Genomic DNA, 26,227 nt, shown 5'->3' on the forward strand with positions numbered 1-26,227 from the left:
TGCCTGTAACTTCAACTTTAACTGTTGAGCTGAACACCACGACAGGGATTCAATACTATTCATATTTCATCAAAGTATGAGTTGCACCGGGGGGTGATGTCATAATGCTGTAATGATGTAATGATGTAATAATGATGTAATAATGCACATGTAATGGTAAATGTTAAATGGACTGCACTTATATAGCGCCTTTTTTGCTGCTCCAAAGCTGCTCCAAAGTGCTTTACAACGGCCTCTTATTCACCCATTCACACACACATTCACACACACATTCACACACCAATGGCGGCAAGCTGCCATGCAAGGCGGCGGCCCGCTCACTGGGAGCAATTTAGGGGTTCAGTGTCTTGCACAAGGACACTTCGACATGTGGCCAGCCGGGGCTCGAACCGCCGATCTGCCAACCTTGCGATCATTAGACAGTGGCTCTACCTCCTGAGACACAGGCTGCCACACTGAAGGCTCTGTACCCAAAGGTCCGGAGTTTGGCGCTAGGTTGGATGAGGAGGCCCGTGTTAGAGGATTTGAGCAGTTGGTTTCTGGGCGTTTGACCATTAAGTTCTTTTTTGAAACGTTCTCTACGGGGCTGAGCGCTCTGGCCTTAAGAAAGAGCCCCTGTAGAGAGCACTTCTGAGTGAAAACAAGGGGATGTGAGGTCACTGTTGTTCCTGTAACATTCCTAGATAAGCCAGTGTGGTCCTCTCCTAACCCTGGTGGACACCTGGCTGAATGTACCATTCTTTATGACCTGCTGACCACACACACACACACACGGACACGGACACACACACAGACACAGACACAGACACACACACAGACACAGAGACAGACACATACACACAGACACAGAGACACACAGACACAGAGACACAGAGACACAGACACAGACACACAGACACACAGACAGACACAGACACAGAGACACAGACACAGAGACACAGACACACAGAGACAGAGACACAGACACAGAGACACAGAGACAGACACAGACACAGACACAGACACAGAGACAGACACAGAGACACAGACACAGAGACACAGAGACACAGAGACACAGACACAGACACACAGACAGACACAGACACAGAGACACAGAGACACAGACACACAGACACAGAGGCACAGAGACACATACACAGACACACAGACACAGACACAGAGACACAGAGACACAGGCACAGAGACACAGACACAGACACACAGACACAGAGGCACAGAGACACATACACAGGCACACAGACACAGACACAGACACACATACAGACACAGACACAGACACACAGACACAGAGACACAGAGACACAGAGACACAGAGACACAGACACAGAGACACAGACACACACACAGACACAGACACAGACACAGACACACAGACACAGAGACACAGACACACAGACACAGACAGACAGACACAGACACAGAGACACAGACACAGAGACATACACAGACACACAGACACAGACACAGACACACACACACACACACAGACACAGACACACACACACACACACAGACACAGAGACACAGACACACAGACACAGACACAGACACACAGACACAGAGACACAGACACACAGACACAGACGCACAGACACAGACACAGCGACACAGACACACAGACACAGAGACAGACACAGACACACACACACACACACACACACAGACACACAGACACAGACACACAGAGACACAGACACATAGACACACACTGTGACGGCTATGAGTAGCCTGGTTGTCTGTGTCTGTGTGTTTGTGTGTGTCTCTTTAACTAGAACTAGAACGTAACACACACACAGACACAGAGACACAGAGACACAGACACAGACACAGACACATAGACACAGACACAGACACACAGACAGACACAGACACAGACACAGACACACACACACACACACACACACACACACACACAGACACACACACAGACACAGACACAGACACACACACACTCCAGTCCCCCCTGCTTCCCCACACACACACACTCTCTCCAGCCCATCTTGTCCCCCTACCCCCCCACCACCCTCTGATACCACATCATCCAGAGGAACCAGGGGCCCTGCGCACCCCCCAGCCTAATTACAGCAGAGCCCTCCTCCTCCCTCCTCCTCCCTCCTCCTCTCTCCCTGCCTCCAGCCTCCTCACCCCCCCAGCCTCCTCACCCCCCCAGCCTAACTACAGCAGAGCCCTCCTCCTCTCTCCTCCTCCCTCCTTCTCCCTCCTCCCAGCCTAAAGCCTCCTCACAGCGCCTGGCTGCACGGCCCAATCTAAACAAAGATTTGGCCTTTCAATAACGTAGATAAAAGAAGCTGCACTCCTTCCTCAGCAAGACCTCCACTGACTGCACTGGACCAAATTAATTATACTGGGAATCTGTCTTCAACCAAACACCTACCTCCCTATAGTTCAACTTAATCTTTACTGGAAACACAACACTTAAGACTTAAGAGAATAGATAAAGCAAGATCGAGTTTGCTGTTTTCCCCACATGACAAATAAGCACGCATAACTGGTAGAGTATATACGGTAGGGAGGCTACAATAAGATACTGAGCTGATGAGTGTGATGGTGGACCACCTTGGAGAAGTGGTGCTAGAGTACAGACAGACAGACAGACAGACAGACAGACAGACAGACAGACTGGGTATGAGTAAGCTGAGAGAGCTGCAGCAAGGCTGGGTGCCTCTCTGTCTGACGCCAAGAGAGACAGTGTTGGGTAGCCACAATTAAAAAAAGAAAAATCTCTCCCCTCAACCTCCCTCTCTGTGTGGTGCGCGTGTGGTTTGCGTGTGCGTGCATATGTGTCATGCGTGTCATGTGGCACATAAGAGTTTGGGAACTTTGGGGGAAAATGACGATCGGAAAAAAACAGAGCAGATTTAGGTGTTAGTTAGCCTATAATCACTGAGAAATGTGTTCGCCAGAAGGTAAGTTAAGGTTTCATTGCGTTATTTCCAGTTAACAAGCATGTGTGGAACATCCCACAGTTAGCTAATACACGGTATGAGCCGGTCCCCACACTGCCATGACCACACAGAGAGAGAGATAGTCTTGGCTGTGGAATGCTAGCTTGCTCCCCAATCAGGAGAGGAGAAATTACAGTGCAGATCTGTCCCACATCCTGTCTCCTACAGGCATCCAGATGAGCTACGTTGTTCCCTGGCCGACTAGCCCGACCACCTCTACGCCAACACGGCAGTCACGCTTCCCGGTCACGTCTCACGTCTCTCGTCTCTTCACTATACTGGCTAACCCCGCTGGTGGAGTGAGCTTCCCACGGCTGTCAGAACTGCAGAGTCCATCTCCCCGTCTTCTGCCGAAGACTGAAGACCTCCATCTCTTCAGGCTACACCTTAACTGCTCCTCCTGAGACATCTACTAACCCCCAGCACTGTGTCTCCTGAGACATCTACTACCCCCTAGCACTGTGTCTCCTGAGACATCTAGCCTACTACCCCCCTAGCACTGTGTCTCCTGAGATATCTACTACCCCCCAGCACTGTGTCTCCTGAGACATCTACTACCCCCCAGCACTGTGTCTCCTGAGACATCTACTACCCCCCAGCACTGTGTCTCCTGAGACATCTACTACCCCCCTATACTGTGTCTCCTAAGATTTCTACTTCCCCCCTTGTACTGTTTCTCCAGTGTCTATAAAAAAACAAAAAATATTCTATCACGACGACTGCCAGTGGCCCCTGGCCTGAGCTAGATTACTCTTCCTGCTACGACTGGTGGATTGATGATTCACTTGCTTAGTCAAATGTAGCGATTGTAAGTCGCTTCGGAATAAGGCGTCTGCTAAATGCCAAAAATGTAAATGTTCCCTGGGCCAGAATTGGCTAAGCCTTGTCTTTGCATTAAACAGACCAGACGTGTGGACGTGGACCAGGTACAACTTGTTTTGCCCAGGACAGAAGCGGACAGACTCTGGCTGTCAGACCCGGTCCTGATCTTTGCCAGGGAAAGGCCAGATCTGGCTGGTATGTGGATGTGTCATTACATTTACATGTTTGGCATTTAGCAGACACATTATTCCAAAGCGACTTACAATCAATACATTTGACTAAGCAAGTGAATCATCAATCCACCAGTCGTAGCAGGAAGAGTAATCCAGCTCAGGCCCGGGGCCATTGCTAGAAGGAAAAACCTTCTTCTATGAACTTCTTCTAAACCTAGGTCAGAGGTTCCCAAACTTTTTTTAACCAAAGCACCCCTGAAGCTTTCCCCCTTCTCCAAGGCACCCCAACTCTACGAAGATTTAAAAAATGCCTCGGAGCTTAAACTAAAAACAATACACGATGAATTGGTTTGAAAATGTGTGTTTATATATAATACATAAGTATTGCCCCAATGAATTTTAACAAGATAATAAAAGTCATAAATGAACTGTAATGGATGGGCAAGAATGCATAGGTCAGTCAAACTATCGCTAAATTAAATAAAATTGTGGCCCTCAAGGATTGTACAATATGGGAGGAGACTCAGAGGGAATTCTTCACACAAATAAAATATCAAAGGCCTGTATAATCAATCAATGGAACAATGCTTTTTTGGGGGGCTTAAAATAATGCCTTAAAATGTAATTCTCATTTCAATGCTCATTCTGAGATTATTATTTCACATCTGAACCAAACGGGTATAATAATTTAACAATAATAATCATGACAGAATTGTAAAAATTGAGAGAAATACAAAACAAAGAAATATGTTGTGCGCATTAGTGGGACACATGCGCCTGCTTTTGGGAGCAGAGTCTCTTTATGCGGGGAGAGATAGTGGACACCGCGACACGCAGGTCCTGTTCCACTGACAGACGCGTGCGTGTCTTGTTCTTGACGTATGCTAGAGAAGAAAAAGCCAGCTCGCACAAGTAGGAGGTTGGGAAGGGTAAAAGCACCTTGATGGCGCTCTCTGAGAGAGATGGATATTCATGTCCCACAAGCAGTCAAAACCTATCCAAACCTAGCTCACCATGTTTGAGCTTCAGTGTGCGGTCCATAATGAGCTCTGCCAGTTCATCTTGAGCTTTGCTGCTCAAACTAGCGGCTGATGCTGATGAGAGGGGGTTGAACGGATCCCGGAGCCAGTCGAAGTCTTCGTTCATTGGAGGGAAATAGGACTCAAATCTCTCCTCCAGCATACGTAGGTGCGCAGCGATCAGATTCAAGAAAGACGCTGACTTGTGTGCTGCGTCATTGGCCGTCAACGTAAACATTTGTGTTTTTCTTGGCCACCCCGTCTTGCCACCGTCTCAATTTGGATCGGAATCCGTTCAGTTTGTCTGTCGCTGTCAGGATATTCTCAGCCTTCCCTTGCATTTTTATGTTGAGGTCATTAAGGTGGCTGAAAATATCTGCCAGATAAGCAAGCTTAATCCACCACGATTCATCTTCCAATTGTTCTTTGTATGGCAAGTCGTGCTCACTGACATCAGTTCATCTTGGAGCTCATAGACACGGGATAACACCTTGCCCCGCGACAGCCAGCGGACCTCTGTGTGTAATAAGAGCCCCTCATGCTCGGACCCCATCTCATTGCACAATGTGCTGAACAGCCGTGACTTCAGCGGGCGTGATTTTACATAATTAACCATTTTCACCGCTTGGTCCAAGACTTCAGTGAGGAGTAGTTAGTTAGTAACTAGTAGGCCTAGTTAGTAAATTAATATCTTTCAAATCTGAGAAATATATATTTTATTTGCTTATGAACTCCATTGCACATGTAATAAACAAACGTTTATTCATGTATTATTATTATAATTTTATATTATACTTTTTTTTTTTTTTTACGAGCAGATTTGGCGGCACCCCAGGGTGCCGCGGCACCCACTTTGGGAACCTCTGACCTAGGTTGTTGTTGGGGTTTTTTGGTTGTCTTTTTAGGTTTTAGGTTGTCTCAGTTATCACTTGATAAACGGGCCAGATCTTGGCCAGGTCTGGTTGCTTAACACTAGAACAGTAGTGACACAGTGAGTAAAAATTAATGTATAATAATAATATATATATAATATAATGTTTTTATATCTTTGCACTGTATCAAATTTCAGGACCCTCCTTTCATGACTTTCCCTAGATATGTGCGTTCTACCACCCAGTATCCTTACATTTTCAAAATCACATCAGGATAAGCTAGTATGAAGCTATTTTGCCATTTTTCTGTGTAGGAGGCAGGCTAATTTACAAGACGCGCCAGCTAGTGGTCGTTGTGTGTAAATAGCAGCTTCCCATTGTAAAGACTACTCAGCACAGCTGTTCTAGTGTTAATGGTTAGATGTGGTAACCGTATCTTGCCCGTTTCTGGGCCATAATTCCAAGTGGTAACTGGGCCACATGCCACATGTTGGCTAAGATTTGGCATTTCCATGGTGAGGATTCGGTTAGGTAGAGTGTCCAGAGCCAATCAACTCCTGGGCCATGGACATTCTAACCCTAACATTCTGGTGAGGTGGTCAGATCGGGGTTAGTTACGACAACCAGACCTGGCTCTGTTCTACTCATATTATGGTCAAATTCCGACCGTACTACAACCCAGTAAAGGTTGTATTGTGGTCCAGAGGGACCATGACCGTTACCATTCAGATTTGTTGAAATTGCCAATGCTAATGCTAAGACAAGGGAGTCTGTCAGATCTTCCGCCGCTAGGTGTAGCTAGGTGTAGCGAGGTGTAGCTGGGTGTAGCTGGGTGTAGCTAGGTGTAGCTAGGTGTAGCTAGGTGTAACTAGGTGTAGCTGGGTAGCTAGGTATAGCTAGGTATAGCTAGGTGTAGCTGTTTCGGCCGCCATGTTGTTTTCTTCTGTCAAGTGTCTTATTTTACCTAGAATGCATTGCGTGACAGGCTATCTAAATCAGTCTTACTTTAGCCTCTCTAGCCACTCATAGGTGAGCTTTACGCAACAGGGACATTCAGTCTCACCGACTTAAAGTGAGAAGAGTAAGGTAAGTGACTGGGAGGGACGTATTATCAGGGCCACATTCCTCATACCAGACCTGGCCCACAACAAACCACAGACTCTCACCCACCCAGGGCTGCCCCTCTCCCCCCCTCACATTCAGACCAGGGCTGGGGCCCAGATAACACTTGGCCGGGGTTCATAATGTGCGTACACTCCTCCTCTGGGAGTACAGAAAGACTGTGTAAGGTAGGGAGATGAAAGGGATATGGAAAGTTAGATCTTTACCTTTTCTTTTTACTCTTTTATATTCATTCTATGCTTTATGTTCTTATTCCTGTTGTAAAGCACTTTGAGCTGCATTTCTTGTATGAAAGGTGCTGTATAAATAAAGTTTTACTTAGTTAGTTAGTTACTTAGTTAGTTACTTTGTGTATTTCCTAAGGACGACCCCACCTATCATCCCCCTATCATCATGTCTTACATGCTTTTACATGCTTTTTCTGAAAATAATATTGTATATAATGTCTAGTAGGCCTAGTTAGTTAATGAGAGCCTATTGCTATACTGCTCTGATAAATTTACTTGTATACAATGTTTATTTTTATTTATTTTTAGAGAACGGCTTATGACATCTGGCCACAGGGACAACAATTGAAAAGTAGCCATTTGGCTAAAACTGACTCTTTTTTTTACCAACTGGTTTATTAATGTGTACTGTCCCTGGCCAACAGGGGCGGCGCTAGGGGGTGGCTACTTGGGCTCAAGCCCCGGATGTTTTCTGAAAAGCCCTGAATGTTTTACTTTAAAAAAAAAAAAAAAAAAAAAAAAAAATGTGAGTAACGTGCAGTACCGGAGTCCAACAGAGAGGCAGCAGCTGCGCGACATTAGCCTGCGTACTGCGTAGCCTGCCCTGCCCTGAAGAAGAAGTGATCTCAATCAGTGCCTCTCAATCAGTGCCTGACAAAAGTGTAAGGATGGATATCCGAAAGTTTTTTTCAAAAAAACAATCGCCAAGAACTGTTGCAGCAGCCGTATCAGCAGCTGACAACAATGACATCACCAGCAGTGATGACATAGATGATGTTTCAGGTTTGTGAATCTTATTAGAAAGGTGACTGACTCACTGACACTACTTTTCCGGTTTGCTAATGCTAGCTGGCTATCATAACATAACGTTATGTTATAATGAAAATGAAAAATAGCAAGGTACTGTTACGGTACATGGTAAGAAATCAAACAAACGATAATACTTATACAAATAAAGTGAATAACAGGCTGATAGTCTTTGATATCTGCACTCTGGTTGACTGAGTAACAAGTGAAAAATAATGATTTAACGTTAATGTTACAGCTAGTAAACATGCAGTAACCACATTAAGTATGCCCTTATAGTATGTATGTATACAGAACATGACTCAAATCTATCCTAAGATGTAACGCTAACTAACTAAGTTTGTTTAATGTCCCAGGGGGAATTTGATTTCACAGTACTATACACAGGCCAACAATACATGTAATATATCGTCATATAACACAGGACAAGACTCTAAATACAATATAAGTGCTGAGCACAGAGTCTGCCCTGATATACATACTGTAACATAACTAGCCTCAGCCCATCAATTATGTAATTCTATACAAATATAAATGATGGTGACTGACAGGGGGAGCTACGTGTGCTGACCTCCCTCTGTGCCCAGAACCACCACAATTAGTTTGCTTCATTAAAGGGTGTGAATGTGTTCTCCAGTGCCTTTTGTCCGCTTTAAGGTGGTGGTAAGTTGAAGGTTGAAGGCAAATTTCCATTTGGGCTAATTCTCCCTCTGGGCTAAGCCCCGGATCTCCTACAATCCTAAATCCGCCCCTGCTGGCCAATAAATAAATAAATAAAATAAAATAGAATCATCTCACCCTCATCGAGAGCCGATCCAAAGCTAACGACCTCCCTCTCAGCCACCTAATTAAGTAAGTAACCCCTAATTGATCTAATTACGACCAGAAATAGAATGATGAATGCACTGTCTGCACTCTCTCTTTCTTGCTGAATAGACCGGTCTGTTTCCATGGCCTTGCTGTTCACTTCAATGTTTCAACTGGCAAGGCTGGAGGGGGGTAGGGAGGAGGGAGGGGGGGTGGAGGAGAGGAGGGGAAGAGAGGAGAGGGGAGGGGAGGAGGAGAGATGGGGAGGGGAGGAGGGGAGGAGGAGAGGGGAGGAGGAGAGATGGGGAGGGGAGGAGAGGAGAGCGGAGGGGAGGAGAGGAGAGGGGAGGAGGAGAGGGGAGGAGGGTGGGGAGGGGTTGGGGGGGTGTGTGGGGGTGTGTGGGTTGGCTTAGGCTGTTGGCAGACATCGGCGATGCATTCTTTGTAACAGCCATGTTCTGTATATGGAGACAATCTGCTCGGCGGTTAGGATGTTTTAGGACAGTGTGTATATATAGTACAGACATTTCTACGAAAAGGAAGGCAGATCCTTCATGAATAATGTATAAGATAGAATGTGTCTGAGACAGGAAGTCCTGACATGAATCTCAACACCAGCACTTTCTCATATCACCACACTGGACCACAAACAATGTGATTGTTATTCGCCTCAGATATCGTTTATTTCGTTAAATAATCTGGGGCCGGATTCACCAAAGTGTTCTTAAGATAATTCTTAAGACAATTCTTAAGAAAAAAGATAAGATGTTCCTAAGAATGTTCTTAAACGCTATTCACCATTTTTTTCTTATTTTTTCTATGTCTTAAGAACTTCTTAGTTTTCTCACTTAAGAAGTTCTTAGATTTTGAACTGTGATTTTTACACCTGTGTGTCTCTCTCTCTCTTTTGAACTTATGAAGAACTTCAATCTAAAATGTGAATATAAAATAAATAATAGTAAGGACATTGTTTCAGTTACTTGGCCTACTTAAATAACATGTTCATAATGATTAATTAAGTAGTATACATCAAATACAACAACTGCCTCCTTGATTTACTTTCTGAGTACATTGTGGTGTAATCTAGGAATAGGCCTACATGTGACACAGGCTGAAAGGCCCATTTCAGTTATATCTCAAACATACAAACATGTGATAGACATTCACACATTCACACAAAACATTCACACAAAAGTACTCTGACCAACTTGAATTAACAATATGTGTTAACACATTGTCTAGGGCTAAACTAAATATTAATAAAATCAAATAAATGCAATACAAAATTGTTCAAGTAAGACTTACCTTTCACTTTAGCTGCTTTAAGACAGGTGAGAGCTTCTCTTAAAGTTAAGAAGACATTTGAGAAGAAATCTAAGAACTTTGTTTTGGAGAATCTCATTTGTTCTTAAGTTCTATCTTAGGAAAAATCTTAAGAAGAAAGTTAAGAAAAAACTAAAGTTAAGATAAGATTTTCTTCGGGAATACCAAATCTTCTTAAGTTTTGTCTTAAGAACAAATTTGTTCTTAAAAACGCTTGGTGAATCCGGCCCCTGGTATCCCACAACATCCTTCTCTCCCTAGCTCTGTTTTTCCTGACGAGGCAGCAGGAGAATGGATGGATGGTTTAACACAGATTTTGCTTTTGGGACGGAATGAATTTCATGAGCAGATGAGGCTTCCTTACACCCTGTGTGTTTAGCCGTGCTTAGCTGCCAAGCACATGTGCAAAAGGGGACCGCTGGCTGTGAGAACAGGCGGCATTGCCACTCCTCCATAGACTGCCATGCCAGTCTCTTACAGTTTCTCTCTCAACCACACAAGGAAGACAGCAAACTAACTATCTCTTCACCAAGGCAGCAAAGTGTCTAACTATCTGTTCACTGAGGTAGCAACATGTCTAACTATCTGTTCACCAAGGTCGCAAAGTGTCTAACTATCTGTTCACTGAGGTAACAAAGTGTCTAACAATCTGTTCATCAAGACAGCAAAGTGTCTAACTATCTCTTCACCAAGACAGCAAAGTGTCTAACTATCTGTTCACTGAAGTAGCAAAATGTCTAACTATCTGCTCACCAAGGTAGAAAAATGTCTAACTATCTGTTCACCAAGGTAGAAAAGTGTCTAACTATCTGTTCACCAAGGTCAGACAGACAGAAGTGGGGCTTGTCTATAAGCCCTGAACAAGACACTGTGTCACAAAGTGTCCCATTGACGCTCTGAGACCTTCACACCTGCAGTTTGTCCTCAGCCTGTGGTAATTTACACCAACTCTTTAGCCCGCGTCAGTTAATTGGGTTAAGCCTGACCCTGGGGTAACTAGAACTGGGGAGGGGAGGAGGGGAGGAGGGGAGGGGAAGAGGAGAGGGAGAGAGAGGGGAGGAGAGGAGGGGTGGAGGAGAGGAGGGGAAGAGGAGGAGATGAGGAGAGGAGGAGAGAGGAGGGGAGGAGGAGGGGAGAGGGGGAAAGGAGGGGAGGAGGGGAGGAGGAGAGGAGGAGAGGGAAAGAGAGGGGAGGAGAGGAGGGGTGGAGGAGAGGAGGGGAAGAAAGGAGAGGAGAGGAGGGGAGGAGGAGAGATGGGGAGGGGAGAAGGAGAGGAGAGGAGGAGGAGAGAGCTGTGTGTCCGAGGGTCAGCAGATGTGAGTCTCACCTGCTCCTCTCCACATGTCACCTCTCTGGAGGGACGACGGCGTCAGCGGAACAACTGTAACTCGATTACCGGTTACTGGGGACCGCGGGGACACACACGGTGTGGGAACAGATAAGGAGGTTGTGTGTGTGGGGGGGGGGGACGACGAGTAAGCAAAGAGAGAGGGAGAAGAAGAAGAAGAAGAAGAAGAAGAAGAAGAAAGGGGATCTTTCCCCCCCAACACCACACAGACAGGGAAGAGAAAATGGTAAATGGTAGGCTAAATGGACTGCACTTATATAGCGCCTTTTTTGGTGCTCCAAAGCGCTTTACAACGGCCTCTCATTCACCCACTCACACACACATTCACACACCAATGGCGGCAAGCTGCCATGCAAGGCGCCGGCCCGCTCACTGGGAGCAATTTTGGAGTTCAGTGTCTTGCCCAAGCACACTTCGACATGTGGCCAGCCGGTGCTCGAACCGCCGATCTGCCAACCTTGCGATCATTAGACAGTGGCTCTACCTCCTGAGACACAGCCTCTACCTCCACCAGCCTCTACCTCCTGTGCAACAGCCTCTACCTCCTGAGACACAGCCTCTACCTCCACCAGCCTCTACCGCCACCAGTCTCCACCTCCTGAGACACAGCCTCTACCTCCTGAGACACAGCCTCTACCTCCACCAGCCTCTACCTCCTGAGACACAGCCTCTACCTCCACCAGCCTCCACCTCCTGAGACACAGCCTCTACCTCCACCAGCCTCCACCTCCTGAGACACAGCCTCTACCTCCACCAGCCTCTACCTCCTGCGCCACAGCCGCCCCATAGAGAAGAGAAGTGTTCCACAGCTGGATCTGAGCTGTTGTGTCTGAGCTCGGTCCCAGCTGCCAGAGGCCGACCGACTGTCCCTCTTCCTTGTTTTCCTTTCTCTCTCTTTCTCTCCTTTCCTTTTCTTTCCCCCATATCTAAGTGCTCTTCACAGCACAGCCGTTCCACAGAGCCTTGGCAGCGACACAGAGAGGTCAGCCTCACCTGCAGCCCAGCAGACAGTCTGGCAGACCGGCCGAATGTCTGATGAACATCCCCCGTCCCGCGAGAGAGCAGCTTAAGCCCATCTTCCTTCCTTCCCCTCCAGATGTGAGCAGGAAGCCTCTCTCCGAAGCCTCTCTCCACACCAGCGGGACCTCTGTCCCCCTCATAAGACTTCAGCCTCACACTGTCTGCTCTCAGCATGACGACTCGCTATGTCCACATATGTCATTACAAAAGGCCCATGTACTGTACACAGGGCTCCTGCCACAGGTCCTTGAAATCCTTGAAAGTTTGTGAATTTGAGAAAAATAAATCAAGGTCTTAAAGGTTTTTGAAAATAGACATGGGTCATTGAAAGTGCTTGAATTCCTCTCTCTCTCTCTCTCTCTCTCTCTCTCTCTCTCTCTCTCTCTCTCTCTCTCTCTCTCTCTCTCTCTCTCTCTCGAAATAAATACATATAGGTAACATGTAGAAGGGATTAAAACAACCATACTAGTTACGAAGGTTAATTAGTTAGCTAGATTTTAAACTGACATAACGCCGTTAGATTTGAAACCTGTTCATGGTCATTCCTATTATATACATTCTCATCTAGATCTGTCTCAAACTATGTGTGTATGTGACGAGTGTGTTGCATCCTTGAATTTGAAGGAATTGAGTCTTGAAAGTCCTTGAAAGGTGCTTGTATTTTATGTTTCAGAAGGTGTGGGAACCCTGTGTTCACATGACTACCAACGCAAAACCCCGACACCAAGTCTGGCCACTTTGTCTGAAATATTATTAGTGTGCACAATAGCCTAATGTGTGTAATATAATCATATTTTAGAAAAAAAAAGTATAGTTTTTACTTGAGGGCCGTTTGTTTGACACCTAGCGAACTCAGTTTTACCATAATTTAAGAGGGAGTTGTCATGACAACCACCAACTGTAACTTTCAAAAAAGGCTAGTTTGTCTTTACGAGCCCTGTGGTCAGGGTTGCCAGATAGGATTGACAATTTCCAGCCTAACCACAGTCTAAAAACCGCTAAATCCACCAAAAACCACCAGCCCCAAAACCTATATTGTCAGAAAAACTCTAATTACTATTGGGCATTCTTTGTTTTGTTTTGTTTGCAACATTCAATTCAAGTTTTTTTTTACTTCGAACAGGACATTAGGGGCAAGCTCACTTCCCAATTTCCACAGGAATTGTCCCTGTCTCGTTGCTTATAATATTATTAAGGTCAGAATACCTGTATAGACAGGCTTTATAGACAGGCTTTTGGATAGCCCCAAGGGCCTGTCTTTCTGTGTCCTGCTGATGCTGTTACACCTGTTGTCTGTTACTTGTTCTTATTTTCACTTGTTTTGCCTGTTTTTAACCTGCTGTGACTTTCGCTCTTGTATTATGTTTTATTGTGTTTCTTATGTAAAGCACTTTGTGACCCTTGGTCTGGGAAAGGTGCTGTATAAATACATTTTACTTACTTACTTACTTACATTTTCCAGCACACCTGCACTCACCTCTATTACCGCTACTCTACCCGCCTAAGCACAGCCAGACAGAGCTTCAATGTTGTGGTGATTCCACCAGTTACAGCCGACACAAATTGCCAATAATTACGCCTGTTTTTGCACTTGTACCCATTTTGCGCCAGCTGAAAATAGAGCTCTAAGTGTGGCTCATTTCAGGGGCTGGTTTAGGTTTAGGTGAGTTCTGTGTTCTGGGGACGATATTTCATCAAAGCGTACACTTAGCAAGTCCAACACAAAACAGATACAAATCGAAAAAAACTAAACATTTACATTGGCTCTCCCACCTCCTCTCACTGTGGCACTGTTTTACACACACACACACACACACACACACACACATACACACACACACACACACACACACACACACACAGACAGACACACGTACACACACACACACACAGAGACACAGACACACACAGAGACACAGACACAGACACACACAGACACACACACACACACACACACACACACACACACACAGAGACACAGACACACACAGAGACACAGACACAGAGACACACACACACACACACACACACACACACAAAGACACTCCACACACGCACACACAGAGACACACACACTACACACAGACAGACAGACACACACACACACACACACAGACAGACAGACAGACACACACACACACACACCACACACACACACACAGACACACACACACACACACACACACAGACACACACACACACACACACACACACACAGAGACACAGACACACACACAAACACAATGCTCTGACAGTGTAATTTATATTATTTTACATGTATTCTAATTTACAGCCTACATAATTTATGTTAATAATAATTTACACCACACACACACACACACACACACCCACACACACACACACACGTTCTGAGTAAGCCACTGATGAATGATATAGCCTACCATCCACAGCTCCATAGAACATTAAACATTTCAACACAAACCTCTTCCTCTTCCTGTACCCGTTGGACAGCGGCAGTTGATTCAGATGATGGATGATGATGATGGATGTCAGAGCACAATAAAACACCCTCGGCTGTCTCTCTCTGAGGGGCTACGGTCTGAACACCCACACTCTGTCCAGATGTACCTCACTGTTTATGTTCGCTCCAGTGGCCCTGCTCGGTCCTGGGGTAAGTGCTCTAGGAAGTATTATATTTGCAAACACATTAAGTAGGCGAGTACATAGAATTTCCTGCAATTTTGCCCGTTCCCCCTATAAATATTGTGATAAACCGCAGAGCCACAGAGATCATCCTGTCTTGCATCAGGGCAAATCCCAGGGTTCCTACAAGTTTCAACAAGTCAGATTTTTTTAGACCTTTTTAGACCTTTTTTGTTTTTACCTCTTTGAATAGAATGTTAGACCTATTCGCGACACCATATGATAGCTTTTTGTCATCCTTGAGGTGATGAAATTAGGGGTTTCACTGCCATACAGACAAAAAAGGAAGCGATATTGGCATTTTTGGTTCCAGCTTGATTCATTTCCGCATAAATAGATGTGGTCGGACTGATTTCCTTGCAGGATCTCATTTTTAAGACCTAGCGCCTCATTTTTAGACCGAATAACTGAAATCTGTTACCTTTTTAGGCCTTGTGGATTGGATTGCTGTATTTTAGACTTTAAGGTTTTTTAAGACCAGCACGGGAACCCTGAAATCCTGTGTTGCAGGGAGACAGAGAACAGTCTGGTGTTCAAACAGACACAAGAACTTTTAGTTGGTCACCAGCCCTCTTCAGAAAGATATGAGGTATAAAAACACCAGCCTCATATATTTAGCCAATATGTCTGACGCTCCATGACTATTTTTGTACAACATGTAACAGAGTATGTTAGATTGGATAAACTCTATATTGATTTAATTTGACCATCCCACGACCTCACTTTCGCTTTGTGTTTCTTTTTTCTTTTCATACTATTGTGTTATGTTTGTAAGGAAGCTCTATCTGTTTGAGAGTTTCTTATACATAAAGTGAAAATGTATAAGTAAAGTGATAACTTAAAAAAAAGTTTTAAAAAATAAATAAAAAGAACCAGCCTAAAACTGCTAATTCCACTGGTCTCAGAAAGGTAAATCTTACTGTAAATGTGTAAACGTTGTATGTTCATATCCTGGTGATAAGTCAGACACAAGCAGGACTTTAACTGGATTTTAACACTTACTAACTTAACTTATTAACTCTCCTTTAGAGAGGAGACCAGTGACAGGAGGACTAGGAGAGTGATTGAACTAGGGATGCTCCGATCTGGATTTTTGGGGCCGATACCGATCACCAATTTTTTTCCTCAAGATCAACCGATACCGATACCGATACCGATTTTTAAAAAAATACATAACTGTAGGCCTACTGACTGGATAGCCTACATATTTTTTGCTTTTTAGACAAAAGTTTTGATCCATTAGGCACCAAGCAAACGCAGACCCATTTTTATGGCATAGTAAAAGTCTGGCCTATCACCCAGTTAGGGCCTGAAGCCCAAGTCAGTGATATGGCTGTATAAAAGACATCAGAAACGTGGCCTTCATGGTTTACATACTGTTACGTCCTCCTATGTTTTCTGTTCAGTTATCTGTCTTCCCCAGGAAAAAAAAGGAAAAAAAAAAAAAGATCGGTTTTTGCGATCGGCCATTTTTGCCGATCACCGATCGAGTCATTTGGAGTGAAATCGGCCGATTTAAATCGGTGGCCGATAAATCGGAGCATCCCTAGATTGAACGCCCAGGTGTCTTTTTCAAAGCCCAAACACATTCAATGCATTCTACATGGTACACACACACACACACACACACACACACACACACACACACATTCAATGCATTCTACATGGTACACACACACACACACAGACACACACACAGACTGACACACAGACACACACACACACACACACACACACACACACACACAAACACATTCAATAGTTTCTACATGGTTGTTTTCCTGGACGTCTGATGCGGCCCTATTTGCGGCTGTTGTAGTAAGTTTGGGTGGATGTCAAAAAAAGCCCTGATTCAATACTATGTCAGGCTGGAGTTAAACCCAGCTGGGGAACCCGCCTGGCCTTTTGTCCATGCTTAAAGAAGTGTGACTGTGACATTGAAAACAGAAACTGTGGCTTTCTGGAGGAGTAGAAAGATGCGAAGCACACGTTGGAAATAGAGGGAAAACACAAGACGTTCACTACTGAGTCCAGTCAGTCAGAGCTGAAACTGAGACAAAGCAATTGATATGAGCTTAAGAAACGCCAGATGGTACTGTGTGGTTTCGCCTAATGACCTAAACTGCCTTTGCCTGCCACCATGGTGGTGATCCAGATATCAGTTCACACTTCACAGCCCTCTGTGATACTCCAACAGTATCTGGCTTAAAGAAATACAGAATCAAGATTCCAATAAAGAATGACTGTGAGTTCTAAATGACTTCACAATGCATTCATCCATGCTGACGGATATTAAACAAAGATTTAAGACAATTTAATGGAAGAAACCTCCATGGTTATGATGATTAAATGAAGGCAGGCGACAAGTCTAACGTTGAAGACTGACAGAGAGAACCCAGAGCCTGTCTGTTCACTGTTAACTTAACACAGTACAAGACACCATGGTACTTATGGTTATACGTTGCATTGTTAAGCTCTATTTTCAGTGCGAAACAAGAGTAAGAGATTCAATTACTTTTGAAATTTCCCTGCACAAATATAGGGTTGTGAGTTTTGCACCTACCCTGTCTGTCTGTCATTGGGGAGGAGGGCTAGAGTAGGTAGGGGAAAGTGCAGGGATCCAAACTAAGCCTTTCCCCTGGTGGCAATGGTGCGACTAACCCTTTTCATTTGTGACACGTTCTAATGCTTTGGTCCTCATATCGGAAACTGATGTAATGATCAGACTTTTCTTTCGAAAAATGCGAATCCATTTCCACGTTGTTGAAAATGAACGACACATCGCTAGTCAACTAACACAGCTTGTTTTGTGAGCCTGCTAACAATGTAAAGTAGTGTTGTAGTTAACTAGCCCAATCCATTTTGGCTTGACTAGCGAGTTTGTGTTGTCATTCTCAACAACGTTGATACATAGTTCCGTGTTTCAAAAGAAAAGTCTGAACATTTTCATTGGTTGCCGACATGCGGACCAAAATGACCAGACTGTGTCACATTTTATCGCACAGCCGAAGTCAAACGATCATATTCTGGATCCTTGAAGGGGGTGTAGTTGTATTTGGGGTAGACCAGACTTCGAGAGGGGGCCAGTCTTGTCTTTCAGGAAACCGTTCCCCAGGACACTTCCTCCCTGTACGCAACACCTCAACAACCTTCCAGATGTTTCCAAGACCGTCAGTGACAGACAGAGATTAGTCATTTGCTGTGGATTAGGGGAAAAATATGACCTCACACCACTTAAGTACTGAATTAGGTTTTCCTCTAAAACCCGTGGAACACCGGACCAACAGTGTTCAGGACCAGCAGACATGTTAACAGCACCTGTCAGGGTGGACCTGGGGAAGGCGGTTGCTAACGGTAGTAATTGTTTAAATGAGAAATAATCGTCAAGCAACGGACACGTGTTTGCTCTCAATCACTCACATTCTCATGGGTTTATTATGAACTTTATTCTTATTTTTCCATTAGTCTGGCTGCTTTCACATTGGCAGGCATGGAGAAAAGGCAGCAGAGAGTTCCACTTCATTGTCAGTTTGCGTAGCTAACAGTTGCTGTGAAATGACTGGCGTTCCAATTCACCCTGAACAAGAATATACTCATTGGAAACACACTGTGTTATGAAGCCTTGGGATGTATTAGGTTTCCTGACCAAAAAAAGAGAGAGAGAGCTTTTCACAGAGAGCTTTGTCTATCATTTAGCTGCACTAATCAAAGTTAAAGGATGAAAAAGAAATGCTATCAGTGTCAATGTCTTTTCAAGGACTCACAGCTCAGGCTAGAAAGAGGTTTTGGTCTCAAAACCAACTGACAAACGCACAACTTTGACTCTCAGCGACCAAGAGACAAAATGCCCAAATTGAAGTTATTTTCTCTTGCAGTAATCAGCGCTCTTGTCATGTCGCTAAGGGGGCCCCTGGGTGATGACAGCTCTGGGCTATTCTGTCCCAAACCCGGGGGCGGTGGGGGCGGGGCTAAGCCACGGGATCTAGTCTCTCCTCACACTCCACTAATGAGGACTGAAGTGAGATCAGATAAGAGTACGGGAGGGAGGAGGGAGGGAGGAGGGAGGGAGGAGGGAGGGAGGAGGGAGGGAGGGAGGAGGGAGGGAGGGGGTGGGAGGGAGGGAGGCAGGGAGGGAGGGAGGGAGGGAGGGAGGGGGAGGGAGGGAGGAGGGAAGGAGGGGGAGGGAGGGAGGGGGAGGGAGGACGGAGGGAGGGAGGGAGGAGGGGGAGGGAGGAGGGAGAGAGACAGCCTGCCAGACAGAGAAGGAAGCCCCCCCACCTCTGTCACCTCCACCCCCCATGCCAGACCTCCCCCTCCCCCCCCCCACCTATGCCCCCCCCCCCCCCCCCCATGCCAGGGCTCGTTGGAGCTCGTTTCCTCCCCAGCTGCCTGGGGACGTCCTCTCGCCTTTCCACTGGAGCAGAGACCCAGCAGAACCAGACAAACCCGGCAGAACCAGACAAACCCGGCAGAACCAGACAGAGGGGCGATTCTCTTACCCTCACACAGAGACACACCGGACCCGACAGAACCGTACTGTTCTAGTGAAGTGCTCCTTATTTACCTATAATACATGATCCTGACACCTGACCACCTTCAAAAATGCATCATCAGTGTGCTACTACTAGGCCTACTGCACTGTATGTATGATGACTGTATGATGATGCATATGAAACATCCAATAAGAATAAGAGAATAATGATAAGACACAAAAACATTTTTACGTGTGTGTAAAACGCCTGTGTGGGCCGCGAATACTTGAGATTTGTAAGTGGGCCTGGAGTCCAAAAAGGTTGGGAACCGCTGCTCTACGGGGTCCTTTGACATCGAGGTTCACGCTGAGGGTTCATAGAGCAGCTCACTAACATGCTCTATCATATATTATTGTTCTAACCTACTCATGTTGATAATGTAAATTGTGATTTTGTGATTTTGTCTGGATATGGTTGCATGAAATTTGGGATTTTTATTTATTTATTTCTATGTTGTATTAAAATGTATTATTATTGAATTGTATTGTATTATACTGTGATGTGTTGATTTTGTGTGGACCCCACTAATAGTAGCCATTGGTTAACGGTTAATGGGGATCCAAATAAACAAACAAACAAACAAACGCTAAAAGTAAGCGAATAATCCGTCATGCTCCTAGTGTTGAGTTGTCTCATAAATCGCAGCACAAACGCAGCTCTTGGTGAATAAAATGTTTATTTTTCACTTCACACCCTTTTTTTATTCCTCCCAGAATCTCTTTTAATTGTTTTATATATCTTCCACATTGCATTACGAGGCACTTTTTACTGCCTGTCACTCTAATCGGGGACGGAAAACGATTATTTACGATTTTTTTTTTCCTTTTTCAAAAAACACCTAATTATAAAACACGAAGCGATTGACGCACAGGGCTCATGTGACAAACAATCTCACATGTAGAGAAAACATGGTGCCAGACGGTATTAGAATAATCACCAACTGCTGTGCGAGAGAGAAGGAACTTGGGAGAGAGAAAGAGAAACCCTTACCCACTTCAAAAGTTTGGATTGATGATCACAATACCCCTATTGTAATGGGCTTTGGACAGTACTGTGACTGTGTGTGTGGAAAGAAAAGAAAGAGGGGGCAGTGGGAACTTCTTATGCAGAGAGGAGAGGAAAAGGCCCCTTGTCAGCTGGCCTGCTGAGGGGATGGGATGTGGAGCTGCTGGCATCTCTCTCTCTCTCTCTCTCTCTCTCTCTCTCTCTCTCTCTCTCTCTCTCTCTCCTCTCTCTCTCCTCTCTCTCTCTCTCTCTCTCTCCTCTCTCCTCTCTCTCTCTCTCTCTCTCTCTCTCTCTCTCTCTCTCTCTCTCTCTCTCTCTCTCTCTCTCTCTCTCTCTCTCTCTCTCATCTCTCTCTCTCTCTCTCTCTCTCTCTCTCTCTCTCTCTCTTCTCTCTCTCTCTCTCTCTCTCTTCTCTCTCTCTCTCTCTCTCTCTCTCTCTCTCTCTCTCCTCACATGGCACGTCAAGCACAGGCCTTCAGCAGCCAAACAGGCCCAGGACAGGCCAGAGAGAGAGGCTGGCTTTGAAGAACAGCTACAGCTTCATGCTGGGAGAGCCAGAGCTCATGACATCATAGCCTTGTGGGTCTGTGTAGTCTAAAGGCAGGTAGTAGTGGTGTGTGTGGTTTTTTCTGTTGTGAAGCACATTTTTTTTACACATTTACATTTTTGGCATTTAGCAGACGCCTTATTCCAAAGTGACTTACTACAATCAATACATTTGACTAAGGAAGCAAGTGAATCATCAATCCACCAGTCGTAGCAAGGAGGCGTAATCTAGCTCAGGCCAGGGGCCACTGGCAGTGGTGAAGTAAGGTAATAAGCTTGTCTCGTCTCGAGCTTTAACCCCAAAGTGTTCCTCTCTGATGTTTCACAGCATGGAGCAGCAACAACACAGAACAACACAGCAGAGACGTTTAAGCGCTCTCGTGATGTCCTGGGTTCTCTGTGATTTATAATTGGGGGACCGCCCAGATTCCCAGACATCTACTCTCATACTCTCATATGTCTCATATGTCTCATATGTCTCATACTCTCAGATGTCTCATACTCTCATATGACTCATATGTCTCTCCACCCAGTCCAAGAGAAGCCTGCGTCTGCCCCTGTCCCTGAGTGAGGCAGTGTCGAGGTCCTAAAAAGCCGTAAAAATGCTTCCTGCATGGAAACAATGTGAAACCTCCCTTTGTATCTGAGCTGACAGAGGGCTCTGCACTGTCTCTGTTACCATGGTAACCTTTAAAAGGTGAGCAGATCCTCCAGTCCTTCAGAAAGCAGGGGAACTCTCCACCAACAGTTAGTCTATCCAGTCAATGAAGCATTTACACCATTAAAAACGACTCTCAGTGATGATATTATTCATACTAGATGAGTTTAGACCATTCTTGACCCGAGTGTATTTTTTCTTTTCTTTACATGTTTCTATTTATTCTACTTTTGTAAAAAAGTTGATATTGCTAGACAATAATGTCCTGAGTGACTTAGCCGCTCAACAGATCAAAAGAAGGAGAGTGGTGGTCTGGGGTGGTCCAGTAGTCTAGCACCATGGCCTGGGGTGGTCCAGTGGTCTAGCACCATGGCCTGGGGTGGTCCAGTGGTCTAGCACCATGGCCTGAGGTGGTCCAGTGGTCTAGAACCATGGTCTGGGGTGGTCCAGTGGTCTAGCACCATGGCCTGGGGTGGTGCAGTGGTCTAGCACCATGGCCTGGGGTGGTCCAGTGGTCTAGCACCTCGGTCTACAGTGCACACATATGTCCATGTCGGCATGGGTTCGGATCCGGCCCATGCCCTGCTGACATGCCCTCTCTCTCTCCCTTCTTCTCCTTACTTTCCTGTCTGTCTTCACTGTATCTGTCTTAATAAAATGAACAATAAGAGTGGGACTGCCCCCACTCCGAACAAAACAACGTTATAAAACAGAAAGACGGTGTTCCTACCTCCAGGAAGCACGTCCCCGCGGCTGTGTTCTCCTCGATGGACACGTTGTAGAAACTGCTTCCGAAAACAGGCTCGTTGTCGTTTATATCCTGCAACACGATGTGGACCACCGCCGTGGAGGACAGGGGGGGCCTCCCCCCGTCCCTGGCCACCACCGTCACGCTCGGCGTGGGGTCAGTCTCATAATCCAGCTGCGTCAGCGTGGTGATGATCCCGGTCGCTGCGTCGATGCCGAACCAGTCTGCGTGGGGAGTCGTCGTCCCCCCTCCGTGGTCCTGCTGTAGGAGGCTGTACACGACGTCCCCGTTGGGCCCCTGGTCTTTGTCCCTGGCTGTGACCTGCAACACGAAACTCCCGGGAAACACCACCTCCGGGATGACCTGCCTGTAGACCGGCTGGTCGAACGTGGGAGGGTTATCGTTGACGTCGATCACCTGGATGGTAAGTAAGTAAGTAAGTAAGGAAGTAAAGTTTATTTCTATAGCACCTATCGCAGATCAGCAGTCACAAAGTGCTTTCCATAGGCTATACAAACATAATTAAAGAGCAAGGGTAATAGCAGGTTAAAAGAAATAGGTAAACAAGTGAAAATAAAAACAAGAAACAAATAACAAGTGTACAACAAATAATAACAAGACACAAAAAGACAGGATTCTTTTGGGGTTAGCCAAAAGCCTGTCTGTACAGGACAGTCTTGAGCTGTTTTTTAAATGCTTAGACCCGCTGATCTAAGATCCAAGGGAAGAGCGTTCCAAAGTTTGGGAGCCACGGTTTGGAATGCTCGATCACCTTTGGTTTTTAATCTGGCACGGGGGACAACCAACAAGCCCTGGTCAGAGTAAGTAAGTAAGTAAGTAAGCTTTATTTATATAGCACCTTTCATACAAGAATTGCAGCTCAAAGTGCTTTACAACAGGAATAAGAACATAAAGTGAATATAAAAACATATACAAGCATAGAATGAATATAAAACCAGGGGAAAACAGTCAAAAGAAAAGGTAAAGATAAAATACAATGTACAATGTACAACCTAATCGCTATCCATCTTCTCATCAGCAGAATAACTTTCCCTATCCCTTTCATCTCCCTACCAGAGGACCTGAGAGACCTACCTGGATGGTGAAGGACGACTCGGCCCTGAGAGGAGGGGTGCCCTGGTCCGTGGCCATGACCCGGAGCTCGTAGGCGTCCCTCTGCTCGCGGTCCAGGATGCGCTCCACGCAGATCAGGTAGATGATGTTGTCCTTGGTGGTCAGGGCGAACATCCCGTCGCCTCCCTCCAGGGACACGTTGACGTTGGAGGAGTACTCTCCGTAGTCCGGGTCGGTCACGGAGATCCTGGCCACGTACTGACCGGGCTGGGCGCCCTCGGACACGCGGGGGGTCCCGTCCTCGCTGAGGAAGATGATGGTCATGGTGGGCTGGTTGTCGTTGTAGTCCCGGACGTGGACGGTGACGAAGGCGTTGGTAACCTCCGGCTGGCTGGCGTTGTCCTGGGCCTGGACCACGAGCTCGTGGACCCGTTTCACCTCGAAGTCCAGCGGCTTGCTGAGCGTGACCACGCCGCTGCGGGGGTGGATGGTGAAGCAGCGGTCCGGGTCGCTCTGCCGCCGGTTGATCTGGTACAGAACTAGGCCGTTGTCTCCCTCGTCTGCGTCGGAGGCGAACACCTGTAGAGAGAGAGAGAGAAAGAGAGAGAGAGAGATAGAGAGAGACACAGAGAGAGAGACAGAGAGAGAAAGAGATAGAGAGAGACACAGAGAGAGAGAGAAAGAGAGAGAGAGAAATAATAATAATAATAATAATAACTTTTTATTTGTATAGCACTTTTCCTGCAAACGTTGCAGCTCAAAGTGCTTTAATCATTATATAAATCATAATTGAATTATTTAGTCATTTAAAGGCAATATTAAAAAGATGGGTTTTTAGTCTTGATTTGAACATAATGTCTAACTTTTGCAATATTCCGTAGATGATAAAAAAGCATTTCTAGCGATAGATTTGATGTGAGGCTCAAAGCTTAAGCCAGAATCTATAATCACACCAGATTCTTAGCTTCATGTTTGCAGTTTGAAAGCAAGGTTCCCATTGTATTCGACAATTTGTCTTTTTGTGGTTTTGATCTTTTTTAGGATAGTACCTGTAGGATGTCGCTGCCCGGCTGCAGGTTCTCTGATACGACCGTGTGATAGCGGCTCTGGTTGAAGACCGGCGCGTGGTCGTTGATGTCCTGGACCGTCACGTCCAGAACCATCTGCCCCGTCCTCTTCGGGGAGCCGCCGTCGAACGCCTCCAGAGACAACGTATAGGACGGTATCGTCTCCCGGTCCAGAACCGCGTTGACCACCAGGTCCAGGTAGAGAACTTCATTAGTACCCCTCCTGGTCTCCAGAAGGAACGCCTGACCTACGTTCCCGTCCCTGATGAGGTATCCCTGGGTGGTCAGCTGGTCTTTGTCAGCGTCCAAGGCCGGCTCCAAGGGGAACCGGGTCCCCACGGCCGTCTGTTCGGGGATCGTAAACGCCGCCCTCTTTTTGGGGAAAACTGGTCCGTGGTCGTTGATGTCGTTGACCGCCACGTTCACCTCCACCGTCACGCCGGTCACGGTGACGGCGATGAAGTTGTAGCGGTCCCTCAGCTCCCGGTCCAGGACCTTGGCGGTCTTGATGATGCCTGTGCTCTCGTCGATGTCCAGGTCGCTGCCCACGCCCGTGCCCTCGTGGTCCGAGATGAAGTAGAGGGCGGCGGTGACCCCGGCGGGGAGGCCAGCGCTGATGTCGCCCACGATGGTGCCCACCGGCTGCTCCTCGTCCAGCTGGAGCTGCAGAGAGCCGCCCTGGACGGAGGAGGAGTGGACGGCCAGGAGCTCCAGGGCCACGTACGTCAGGAACAGGAGCCTGCTTGTCCAGAAGTTCCCCTCTCGGCGGCGCCCCCACGGGTTCATGATCGACTTCTCTCTAGAACCCTCTCCTCCTGCCACGGTCTTCATGTCGACTGCTTCTTCCTAAACCTAGGAGGGGGACGACACAGATGTGTGTTAAAGAGTGCTGTGTTGTGGAAAAATGGAACAAGGCATGCAAAAGAGCTCAAACCCAGACCGCTAACACTCGTTTAAAGCTTCTACAGTACAATTGGTTAATGAGAGTATACACCAGAAAAACTCAATAAATTTAACCCCAACATTCCAGACTTATGTAACAGGTGTAGAGAGGACAAGGGTACATTTTTTCATTGTATATGGGAATGTCCAAGAATTCAAGAATTCTGGGAAGAACTTGGAATAATAATACAGGACATTCTGTCAATTAAAATTACTGTTGAGCCTAAGCTGTTTATTCTTGGCATTTACCCAGAGGGACATAGGATGAAATGCAGTGAACAGATCTTCATGGATATGTGTCTTTTACAGGCCAAAAGATCAATAGCACTAACGTGGAAAAGCACAGGTAAACCAAGTATTGTGCAATGGTTTAGGGAGATGTCTGTCTACCATTAGAGAAAATGTCATACACACTCAAAGACAGGCAGGAAAGATTCCAAAGTATTTGGGGCCCATTCATAAAATATCTGGAGGACAAGGACTTA

General features: G+C 46.1%; 1 protein-coding gene across 1 annotated transcript in view; it reads right to left on the bottom strand.

The window, feature by feature from the left end:
• The window catches only part of LOC308153607 (protocadherin-16-like), a gene marked incomplete at both ends in the record, with an annotated part of 139,946 nt that extends 114,315 nt beyond the window's left edge, over positions 1 to 25,631 (bottom strand). The window contains 3 exons of the mRNA XM_080526788.1: positions 22,642 to 23,076; positions 23,755 to 24,312; positions 24,783 to 25,631. Of these exons, the coding sequence (XP_080382914.1) occupies positions 22,642 to 23,076; positions 23,755 to 24,312; positions 24,783 to 25,631 (1,842 nt within the window). The remainder of the gene's footprint in view (positions 1 to 22,641; positions 23,077 to 23,754; positions 24,313 to 24,782) is intronic.
• Between the last annotated feature and the right edge of the window lie 596 nt (positions 25,632 to 26,227).

The sequence above is a fragment of the Nansenia antarctica genome (assembly GCF_963989245.1).
Source record: "Nansenia antarctica genome assembly, chromosome: 1".
Lineage (NCBI taxonomy): Eukaryota > Metazoa > Chordata > Actinopteri > Argentiniformes > Microstomatidae > Nansenia > Nansenia antarctica.